The sequence below is a fragment of the Aplidium turbinatum genome, chromosome 10 (assembly GCF_918807975.1).
Source record: "Aplidium turbinatum chromosome 10, kaAplTurb1.1, whole genome shotgun sequence".
Classification (NCBI taxonomy): domain Eukaryota; kingdom Metazoa; phylum Chordata; class Ascidiacea; order Aplousobranchia; family Polyclinidae; genus Aplidium; species Aplidium turbinatum.
In genome coordinates, this window is record NC_137481.1 from 6,837,277 (window position 1) to 6,849,340 (window position 12,064).

General features: G+C 37.5%; 1 protein-coding gene across 1 annotated transcript; it reads right to left on the reverse strand.

Annotated features, from left to right (window-relative positions):
• Positions 1-318: 318 nt before the first annotated feature.
• LOC145778172 (protein unc-93 homolog B1-like) lies at positions 319-9,992 on the reverse strand. Its single transcript, XM_082589604.1, has 15 exons — positions 9,791-9,992; positions 8,937-9,108; positions 8,273-8,452; positions 7,882-8,021; positions 7,225-7,335; positions 6,594-6,722; positions 5,894-6,017; positions 5,238-5,460; positions 4,630-4,771; positions 4,155-4,331; positions 3,516-3,640; positions 2,941-3,036; positions 2,622-2,762; positions 2,374-2,538; positions 319-2,122 (listed from the first exon to the last, which is right to left on the reverse strand). Exons 1-15 carry the CDS (start codon positions 9,864-9,866, stop codon positions 1,730-1,732), a joined length of 2,394 nt encoding a protein of 797 aa, XP_082445730.1. The 5' UTR covers positions 9,867-9,992; the 3' UTR covers positions 319-1,729.
• Positions 9,993-12,064: the final 2,072 nt, after the last annotated feature.

The following is a 12,064-nucleotide window of genomic DNA, read 5'->3' on the forward strand; positions in this document are numbered from 1 at the left end:
TTTTCAAAATGAAGCCCTACCCAGCTAAGAAAATCGAACGCTTTTACGCTGAGCACTAATGTCTAAACCCAGATAGCAAGAGTTTTTTTACGTCCAACGACGTAAAATGGAAACTTTTACTGCCTGAAAGTTGAAGTGTAACAGCAGACAGTTTCCTGATAACCACCCCGTTTTCAGCACATGACTCACGGAGAAAACGAGTCCATTTCGGAAATTAAAATGACTTTAAATTGACAGCGCGCTTTTTCGCGCATTAACCAGAACACGACGTCAAACTTTACTCAATCACAAAAGCGAAGACAACTTGATTTATAAATTTCGGTCCAATGCTTTCTGAAGTCCGTTTAAGGTTTTATTTACAAATAGACGTTACAATAACGAACGACAATGTTTAAAACGCGACTTCTTCGCTGGAGTTGACAAAAAAGTTCTGTCATGCTATTAGGCCTACTGTTCATGAGACATCATTGGAGAATTTTAGACTTTGCCGTTTGCAATTTTATCATCAGCACAATTGACTTCAAGGAACTAAAACAAACGATCTTGACTCGTCCGGTGAAATGGCCCAGACAGTAAAAAGGACAGATTTTGCAGCCTGAGGGGTGACCAAGAATAACATCTCCACTAAAATATACCCAAAGGTACTACGATGTTAAATTTATAAATTGTTTTTACACTACAAATTTCCCTGGCATATTTCAGATAAAAAGCTAAGCCGGCACCAAGTGAAGGTGGAAGCAATTAGCGATTACAATGGGTAAAATTTGCAACATCAGCGCTTTTTATGGCAACACCGGTGAGGACAATGAGTAATTCATCGCTCCATGTGAGCAACTAGCTTTGTATTTCTTTGCTGCGCATCACAGTTTACAATGAGGTTTAAAGTTTCAAACCAAAGTCTTTAAAAGCTTCGATTGTTGGGAGCCGTAGGCTACTAGGTTTTCAATGGGCTGAATTTTTCAAAGATTGAAATTGACAAAAGAAAAGCTTTCAACATAATTTTCGAGCCACAAAAGGTGCTGAAAGCACTGAGATATGGAGGATTGAAGGTATCAACAGTGGATCGTTTACTGATTAGAAAGCTCATTGTGTTAATTTTTTGTACTCCCACCATAATCTGTTGATCAGAATCACCAATTACTGATTCACAGATAAGCTTTAAAGGTCTGCTATTGGTGCATTCTACCTTAAGGATTGGATGCACCAATAGCAGATTAATCACTGATTAAAGCTATTTGATTGTTTTGAATGCACCAACTGCAGTAACTTCTGGAAAGAAGAAGCTTCAAGATCAAGCGCCGCTGGTTCGACTCTCGGGGTGTGCACTTGAGCAAAGTACGTTAATGACTTTTAATTCAGCGGCATCTAATGGATGGAATAGTTCTACGGCAACAACACTTCAACAATCGGAATCTCCACTCTGTCAATCTCGGTGACCCGGCCTGCGTCAGATTCAAAGCCTCTACAAGTATGCGAAACTGCCAGGATTAAGCTCTGCAAGAAGCTTTTCCAATCCGAGGATAAAGATTCAATCAATCAATTACTGATCCACCAATAAACTTTGCAAGAACTGATTCTCGATTAACCAACCAGAACATCAGCTTAATCGACCGCTGACAAATTCCCCTGTTGGTGCATTTAATCCCAAATTTTTATAATTTGTGGGTCTTTTAGGGTAATCCCCAGCAAGCAAACGTCACAAGTTTGACAAGAATCAAATAAAAAATGTCTACTCTTGGTTGTTGATCAGTAGAGCTTCATCGTGAACTTCAATGACTCTGTCCTCATTATATTCTTGTTCGGCTGCCTCTTTAGCCGCTTTTTGAGCTCTTTGGTGAGCCCACAAGTTCTGTAAGGGTCCTTGAAATCTTTCTGGGACATTATGCTCTGGATTCGATGCTAAATCTTCTTCGTAATAATCTGGCTCTTCCTCTCTGCCTTCTATGACGTTTCCTTTTGGATCAAACTTGCACGGAAGAAACTCTCGTTCATCATCGTAAAGCTTGTTTACGTCATAAAACAAAGCTTCTCCACCGTATCCAAGTTGGAAGCATACTTTTCGTGCTGCCATTGTCACTTTGTCAAGGTCAGTGTCATGTAAAGCATTGGAGTCAAACGAATCCTATCATTACGTAAAAGTAATATGTTAGTCGATTTTAAAACATCCTTGAAGTTGCAAGAGTTTTTTTTTTATCAAAATCTTACAGAGCCTAAATTTTTCAGCATTTAAAGAGTTACGATTGATTATGTATTTAGTAAGATGTTGCAATCAAAACTTCAACAATGACTAGCTCAAGTTTGTATTCAAATTTAAAACCCCGATAATAATAAAGACAGGCTAACGATAGTCTATTCAATTTTGATTGAGCAAACCTGAACGGTGAATGGCGGCTCGGTGTGTTTGGGCATTATCATAATATTGCCATCTGGAGTGATGTACTTCCTTGGAATTTCAAGATCAGGAGGAAAGTATGGTGTCCTCCATGCTTTACCTACTCTTGGGTCATTTGGTGGAAGCTTTCGTCTATATTTGATCACCTGAAATGAGAAATAATCTTATATCCATCAGACTATCAGAATTTCAGAGTCATATTTCACAAAGCAATCTTTTCATCACTCACTTTTTTAGTTTTTCTCCTCCCTTCTTTACCTTCTTCTTCCTCTTCTGAAGTAGATGTTCCTTCCTCCTCGACATCAGACTCATTCTCCATCTTATCCGGATTAGGATTGGGAACAAACCGAACCACCTTTATTGTGTCCGCCTAAATACAATCACACTGCACTCAATAAACAAACCAATAAAGAATTGTTATATTTGAGTTTGCAGACATTAAGTCAATCAAAAATATTTATTTGCTAGCTAGATATAACTATAACAGTCAACAGATCACAGCAGGCATTTTGTATGTTAAAAAATGCTGCTATGCAATAATAATTCACCCTTAAAGCATCTGGATCCTGGAGTCGTTTCCACTCATAGCGAGCATACAATCCAATTCCAAGAATCAGGTTTCCCAGCAAAGCGTAGAGTTTGGCCTAAACACAATCGATGCCGCATTACTTTTCGTGTCAGCATCAATAAGAATATGTGGGGATTCTGGAACTTGGCCAACTTTTATGAACTATCGACAGAGAATATTCTTTAAATCTACAAAGTTTTAGATTTTTCATAAAGCGGAAAAAAATTCCATGTATTTTGAAATATCAGAAAATATGTTGTACACAAGTCAATGGCAAAACTGGCGAATTACAGTACAACACACAAGCACATAAATATTAAAATGTGACACTAAAATATTTGTAAGCTTGTTTTGTTTATTTTTTCGTATCACAACAAAGAAGAAAAAAACTTTATAACTTTTCAAGGCAATTTAACAGGCGGCCAAAAGACCTTTGCCGCGTATAGACTAGACATGTAAAGATGTACCAAATCTCTTCAACATAGAACACAAAATCACGGCCAGGAAACTTCTTAGAAATTAAAATAATATTTGTCAAAAAGGAGATAAATTCACATCTGTGCATGTTGATGTGCTTCTGGTAGTGTACCCTATCACAACTCCAATGGCCTGCCAATGTCTGTACACCGCGAACATTGATATCATGTCATCTGGATCAGGGTATTCAAACTCGATTTTAACTGTAAATAGTAGATATAATTATTTGTAAATTGAAAAGCTTTTGATGGGCAAAATTGTTTAGGCTACCCCTTGCCGATTTTCGAGATAAATTTACCCCCAATAGTTATTTTTGAATCAAAATTTTGGTATTTTCCATTCACTTTATCTTTGTTACTTTAGTAATTGTTGCTGGCAAATTTACTGCTTTGATAAATGAAATTTACCCTCAGACGATAAATTTACCCCGACTGAGAACATCTGGGGTAAAAAGATATTTAAATAAAACCAAGCAACAACACAGCAAATTCGGATGTCGAAATGTTGTTGTCTGTAAGTTATTCCATTCACTAGGTGCCACTGAATGGAGAGCAGTCGCTAAAAAGCGTTGATCACGCGCAGACTCCGAGGTTCGAACCAGCGTTTTTTGATCTTGAGGGTTTTTCCTTGAGGGTTTTTCCTTAGTCCTGAACCAACTAAGCTGTTGGGGCTTTTGAGATTTTGTCCAAGAAAAACAAATAAGTAAACTTTTCTTACCGTTAATGGCAGCATAAAAAGCTCCTGTTCCCACCCCCCATAAAGCCGGAATGAAGTAAAATAAAATCATCTCCCAAAGTTCTGGTTGCTTGCGGCTGTGTATGTTGTCAAGTCCACTAATGCTCGCCACCGGTTGCCAAAATATAAGACAGATGATAGAGGCAAAGAAACAAACAGCTGAAAAAACATAAATAACTAATAATCTAAGCTATTTCAAAAAACGACATGAAGTGATCTAATTTGTAATTTGAAAAGAGAACTTTATGTACAGCATTTACAAGTAGTAAGCTTAAAGTATTATTTTTTCGATGAGTAACTTTAGTTTTGTTTGCCAATGACTCAAGGTGGTTACCTACCAGCCCACAAGCATCTAGCTAAATCTGCGGTGTGCACTGTGCATAATATGCACATTATAAAAGCGTCATTCTCAATTGGCAATTGTATTCGCTACTTTGTATATGCATAGTTGACTCACAGCCGGTTATCAAGATTGCATTCCATCCGGTTTTCCGTCGAGCCAGGAACGGGCTAATTCCTGCCACAATAGAAGCGCATAGACCAAAAACAGTTAGGCAAACAAACAAAGACCAGCTATTCAATGAACAGATTGGGTATGCCTGCAACAACAATCACAAGTTGCGTGATTGAAACTCGCTGAGCGCCTTGCTAAGCCACAGCAGGTAATTTTGGTATAACTGTTCAGTAATTAATGTAAAAATCTCTTGTGTTTCACCACAGCAGAGAAGTAGCAAATAAATCGCTCCTAGAAAATGCTTTACACCTTTTAAAAGACTTATTACTTTTAAATGACTTAATACATAAAAGAAACGGTGCAAATTATACACCCATTGGCCATTAGGCTACTGGGTCTCCACTTTTCTTACAGTTAGAGTCACAACTGCAAAGTCTTATCGAAATTAACCCAGCACCGCTATTTCAGTGAAACTATGTTTGCTGCCTTTAATACCAATTTCTAGATGCATCAATACAAAAATTTCCATAACTGTAATAAGTTAGAGAAAAATGATGTTTTATAAAAGATCATTGTTTCTAACTTTGTACCAAACCGAAGCCAAAACTCACCCTTGTGTACGAATATGCTATGAAATCTGTAGACCAACCGGTGAAGATGAAAATTGGAACCAGCATCGCTCTTTTCCAACTGAAAATCGCTTTCCAACCAAGCTTAAAATTTAACTCGAAGCCTTTTTCATCCTTTAAATGAGACCAACTTTTGGCCGTTTGTCCTTCCATGCAACCAAATAAGAACAAACCCATGACAATTATTGTAAACGATGCATTGACTCTAAAAAGTAAAAACAATTTAATTAATAAAAATGGTTGAAGTATTAGCCTACACAAAACATTTAAAATCACAGTTAGCCTTAACTTCGTGTCAAGAAAAAGAGCATTATCATGGAGTGCAAAATAAAAAGTGCCCAATATACGAGCAACGAAAGCAGAATTGCGTACAGTGACGTAGCCTAGTTAGACAAGTATTTTTTTAGGAAAAGTATTGAAATACCAATAAATCGTATTAAAAGTGTAGTCCAATTAGTATTGAAATATTATTGAAAATATTATGTATTGAAATATCATTTATTGCGGCTGGCTGGAAAAATAGAACTTTTTAAGAGGCAAAATGCTCCCTAGGCTAGGTCTTTAGGCCCAGCTTGATAACGTCGAAACAATCTGCAAAAATACTATACAAATAATAATGTAATCTTAAACCATTTTACATGTTTGCGTAAGCGTATTTGTCTATTGCTGGAATGCCATCTTCTTTCATTATCACATCCCACCAGTTTGGCCACGCTGAGTCACAATATGATCTGCCACACTTCCAGTGTTCTGTTGATATGACTAAAAAGTAAAACAATGCAGACGACTAAATTCTTTACTTCTTTCTTAACTTACTGTGCCTTGCTTTCTTAAAGGAAAGTCCACAAAAATGTCAAGTCGTTGTGAGGAAAACAAACTTTTGAAACTGAATAAAAATCTCAAAATTTAACTGATTTCAAACTCTGATATGTTTTTTCTGCTGAATGAAACGACAAGCTCAACTCTTAAAAATTTAAATTTAAAAAATGTCTTAGGTTACGGTACATTTAAACAGGTTCTAAAAGATAAAATTGCTCTGAATAAGCTATTTGTCGAAGTTTAAGCGGCTTCCGAATGAAGTAATTGAGCGCTAAGAGCAGTCTGCAAATATTTTGGCAGTTGGCAAGGTTACATTCAAACTAGTGGCGAATCAAAAAAAGGCGATCGCCCCACCTAAAACATAGAAGAGTAACTTATTGTATTCACGGTGTTTTTCTAAAGTTAAGATTAATGCAGACCTACATGTTATTGTGTTTTTTTGAACTCGCCCTCTCACCCTCTAAAACTACAAGCTAGATCTGCCCCTGGTTCAGATTCAAGATTAATAAGCATACTCACAGGTGTCATTTCTTTGTAGACCTCCCACAAAAAGAACGGCACAAGTTGCACTAGAAAGAGCATAGCCAAGATACCAGGCAATAAACGTGAGGCAATTAAACTTGTATAGCAACCAATTTCCCTGAATTCCTGCAACAAAATATCAAAGGTGGAGAGAAACAGTGACAGCTGACAACGAGACAATTGCAAACACAACGACAATTACAAATGTTTTGTTAAGTAGCTTAATCCAGAGCTTCTCAAACTGTAGCCTAGGTCGAGACCCGACAAGGTGGTCTAACAATTTGATAGTGGGCCTACAGTGGGTAGTTCACATTGTAAACTGCCCACCAAGGATCGCACAGAAAATCGTTTTCTGAAATGGAGCCCTAGCCTAATATACCCTTTTAGATGGGCACCAATATAATTAATCGTATGTTTTGTATTGATGATGGTGAAGACAGGCCAGCGAAACACTATAGTAACAAAATCTAAAAAATAGCTAAGAAAATTGCCTTCTAAAAGAATAAGTTTGAAAATACAAAATTTCGGATAAAAATTGTCAAATTGTCGCAATTGTTCTTAAGTTGTCTCAAACATATTGGTTTCTATAAAATCGACCATACAGTGGCAAGCATAGAAGCATACCAACCGTTGTAAGGTCTTTTCTCATTCAGATCACCAAGTCTCTGAGATACGTGGACCATGTACATGCTGAAAGTGACGAAGAAGGGCACATATGCAAGTCCAGCAATAAAACCACCTATGCCAGAAACATTCATTAAAGGAAATACAATCGCTTTTATTCAAATACACCTTGAAACAACTCAGCACTACTTTTCAGTTAAGCTATATGTGATGTTAAAATTTCTGCGAAATGTGTATCCTCAGACTTAGAAAGCCACTGAAAGATTATTCTTTGCAGTTTTGTATACTTGCAAAGGGCTTTGAACCGCTGACGCAGGCCCGGTTACCGAGATTGACTGACAGAATGACGCTTCCAAATGCCTAAGTGTTGTTGTTTGTGAATTACCTCATCCCCCAGGTGCTGCTGAATAGAAAACAATCCTTGATACTGCTGAATAGAAAATAATCCTTATTCCTTCTGAATAGAAAATAGTCCTTAAAATGCGTTAAACAAGTGCACAATCCGAGAGAGAAGCCCGCGTCGCTTGACCTTGTATTTTTTCGTGCGTAGATTCCAGCGCTCAACCACTTAAGGTGTCAGGCCGGACGTTAAAAAACGTTGTTAGTGATTATGGTTTGTTATTGTATACTACAACATATAACCTGCCCGTAGCTAGCCTACTTGGAATAATTGTGTAGGTAGCATCCAGAAAGCCTAGAGAAATAAAAATCCCATGCGCTCCAGCAGTAACGAAGAGAATCCATTTGTCCTGGAAGATGCGGATGAGATAGGGAACAAACATGGCTGTGACCGCTGCAAGGCTGCAAAGTTTCACAAGTTTTTACCATCCATTTTTTAGTATTTTATTATTCAAAAATAGTAGCTGACCTTTGAAAAACATAAGTAGGCTAGTCTATGTAGCTTACTGCACGTGGGAACTTTGTAGCCTAATGGTTTCAACAAAAATAAGTCTTCTGCAAACACAAAAATTATTAGAAACTTTGTAAATCATATATACACACTCTAACAGATTTACATCAATATAATTTTGTATTAACTTTTCTAGACCTACCCATACTTGGCCAGCAATTGAACATGCCCGTACGTGTTGTGATAGTCAGGCATGTATTTAATTTGCATGAAGAACTGACTTTCATGTAAATAGTTTTGCATCAGCGAAATTTGATTGTATCCATAAGAGAACATGAAGAAAGCTATGGACGCTATTGTAATTGTCCGAAATAGTTGGCTTCTGCAATACAAATAGAAACAGGGAAATAGAAGTAGAAACAGGAAAATATAATTATTCAAGAATTCACTTCAATCTGAATATTCAATCATTATTTGCGTAGCCTAAAATAAAAATATGCAAAATGTACACAAAAATAACTAGAGACCAAAAATTACCTGCTTTTGTATAAATCGATATAGATTAATGCAAAAACGCTGGATATGATTTTTATAGCCAGCTAGTGATTTGAAGTAATTTTGTAAAAATAAATTTACAAAAACACCGCAAAAGACACATGATTTCATTTTTACTATCAGTTAGACAAGGAAAATGTTTTATTTAACAGTAGATGGTCTCAAACCAAGTTTCAGCTCATAAAATTAGTTTATTTAGTTTGAAAATAATATTTTTCAGTTTTTTTAACTTAGGATTTTGAAGATTTGGTAAACCGTTTGTGCCTACGTTTAACTTCTCATTTCTATGATATTTAGGGAACAATATCAACCTTGTTCTCTTGTTTACTCTTCTCTCCTCTTTATTTTCATCCCAACCAGGTGGTCTGGCCTCCAGAAGATCTGGCGTTTCACCCATTTCTTGGACATATTCTTCGAACGAAACAATCTTACCAGTAGGAAGAGGGAAATATCCAACCCGCGGTTTCTTCCTCTTTAAAATTGCTGTCATTAAAACAGTGCGTCTCATCAAACTGCTAGGCTACTGTCAAGAAAGTCTATCAACATGGGATGAAATGGTAGGAGAGCTTTAATAGAAAGCGATATAATTTTGTGGGATAGGGCCTCTTGGGGGCAGTGGAAAGTTTCAAAAGATGTCATTGTGGATGCATTGATTTTAGGCAAAAGCACGAAAACATATAGGCTGTTTATAAAAGCTTGAGAAGTTGTGGAACATTTTGGAAAGTTTCCACAAAGAGTCACTTTTGAAAGTTTAAGTCCACATCATCATCATTATGTTCCTTCCTCGTATTGAGGGTTGGATACAATGCGCCATTGTTCTCGGTCATGAGCTGTTCGTACTGCACTTTCATAACTTAATTTTGTCAATTAAGTAAAAGTCCAAGGCTTCATAATAATCTTGAAAAGGGGACTGTGATTACAAAATTTTTAAGAGCCACTTATGCAGAACATCGATCTGTTAGCAAGTAATGTTGAACTTTACGAATGGAACTAAAATATCTTTTATAACTAGAGACTAGCTAACTTATCTAATGGTCTACTATTTCACGTGCATTTACATTTCCACAATAGGCTTATAGGCTAATCTTGAAAAATGTTGAGCCCAGCACACTAATGCTTGCAATTAAAAATTTACCGACCACATTGAAGGACCTAAGAAACTTACGTTTTCTGCAGGTAAGCCGCCGAATTATATTCTTGGTTGACCATTTTTCTCCGTATAGCTGCTGAAGAATATTCATTGTGATTTCACTTGCTTTCTAAAAGGAAACTCAAAAGCAATGAGGTGTTGAATTGTTATGCAGTGGTAACAAAATGATTTGTTTGTGATAAATAGGCTAACTAGCGAATAGGCTTACACCTCTCGCTCTCACAACACTGAAAAGTTTACATAATTCAATGAGAATAGTTTAAGCAATAGCTGTAGTGTTCATTTAATGACTCAGTCTCAGAAAGCAACGTTTCATAACGTCAACGAAGCAATAACCATAGCCAGCCTAATTGCTCTTCCTTCCTAATTCATCGAATGAACTGTTGGAAAACCTATTACAATGCAAAAAAAAAACAATAATAACTTAAACACAGCACTTGACACAAGAATTTTAGTAAGGGTTTACGACCAAAGATCAAACGGCGCAATAGTTCCACTTTTGGGGTGTCCGCTTGAGCAACACATTTTAATGACAGCTCTACATTCAGCTGCATCCAGTAGATGGAACAATTCAAAGACAACACTACTTTAATGATCAGAAACATCACTCTGTCAGACTCGGTGATCGAGCCTGCGTCATTGGTTCAAGAAGATTTTTTTAGTCCTAAAGTAGCTTTTTAGTTCGAACATTCCATCAATCAATCAACTTCTGAGCCATTGTAGTGTTAGTAATGATAAGATTACAGTATATGAACCAATAGTTCTAATAAGTGAAAAGCTATCATGCCTTTGTTTACATTTGCTTCTGTCCATTGCGTATTCTCATTTTTCCTAACGTCATACAGTATCAGAAACAGTTTTTTCGCTGAAAATAGTGGACTGGGAATAATTTTGTTGTTTTACTTCTGTAGCTTACTTTCACTGCGCTTCATTTTTTGTCTTCCTAACTTGTGTCATTTGAATGTAGCCTACCCCTGCGCAGTGGCGTAGCTAGAGAATGTGCCGCCCGGGGCGGATTCAGATTTTTCCGCCCCTTCAAGAAAAAGCATGTGAAAATGAAATTTTTTTAATTGACTTAAAGTGGAATTATTGTATGTTTTGAACCAGTAGCGTAGCCAGTAATTTTGAAAGGGGGGGTTTAAGGGCCGGCGGGCGAAGCCCGACGACGTCCTCGGCAAAGACGACACCCAGCGGCGGGGGGTCTGGGGGGCCTCCCCCAGAAAATTTTGAAAAATTACTTTGGATTTGGTGCATTCTGAGAGCATTTTCAACAAAAATGTAGGTATAAATCCCCTAGTATAAATATTCCTGTAAAATGGTGCTGTCCGGTGGCATAGCAAAAGGATAAGATCATGTTTTCTTGGGAATTTTTCGGTAACTTAATAAAGCTAAGTCTCTATGTTTTCTTGTTGCTAATTCCTGGCTGAGATATTTGAATGTTTGGTATTGGCAAAACTCTCTCTTTCAATGGAGTTTCGTTTAAAATTAGGCAAACTTTGTTTTAGAGACATAGAAACTGAAAGCATCATTCTCAATATCGTGACGTCACATGCGTGCCAAAGGGGGGGTTGTAACCCCCAAACTCCTCCTCCCCCTTGACTACGCCACTGGTTTGAACGTTGCCATTCTGTTTGCTTTTATTTTCCGTGTACTTTTGCATTATCAACAAAAAAAAAACGTCCTGTCTGAAAGTGCCGCCCCCCAGACGTTTCGCCCCCCAGACGTGCCGCCCGGGGCGGTCCGCCCCCCCCCCCCCCCCGCGCAGCTACGCCACTGCCCCTGCGTTGTTTCAATTTCTCATAATTAGGAATGCTGACATAAATACTGCAATCTGTTGATTTGAAAGAATTTGTCTACCGAGTTATTTCTTTACTTCGCGTAAAGCAACGTCTGGATCTTTCGTTTGAAAAACTAGTTCCTCAAAGACTAACTTGTGTTTACTTTTGTGCACAGCACAGTAGGCCTAATGTGTGGTAGAAAAGAAAGAACAAAATTTATGGCCCACGCGAGTCAGACCGCTGCTTATTTCCAAGATGACTTGAATACAAATTCCTTTGAAAAGTCAGTTATTTGGCGTCGACTGCATAGTGCACACAGCCCAGCGTTGCTGCCTGTTACAAACCCGAGTTCAAATACATCAGTTGTAGTGAAGTAGTTTCAAGAAAAATTTTGTCCTTTAACTTATTGCAGGGTTGAGCTCGCTGAATCTAACTCAGGCTGTTTTTTTTTTCATGTGCACAGCACTTTTTATATTTAAATCTGTTTCCGCAAGTGACGTTCTTGCAGTGG

What these genes read in the sequence shown, in the direction of transcription:
- LOC145778172 (XM_082589604.1), bottom strand. Translation starts at nt 9,866, where the DNA reads ATGAATATTCTTCAGCAGCTATACGGAGAAAAATGGTCAACCAAGAAT. An exon ending in TCTACAAAGAAATGACACCT is followed by an intron (nt 6,018 to 6,593) that starts GTGAGTATGCTT and finishes TTTACTTTTTAG; the next exon opens with TCATATCAACAGAACACTGG. An exon ending in GGAGGAGAAAAACTAAAAAA is followed by an intron (nt 2,539 to 2,621) that starts GTGAGTGATGAA and finishes TTCTCATTTCAG; the next exon opens with GTGATCAAATATAGACGAAA.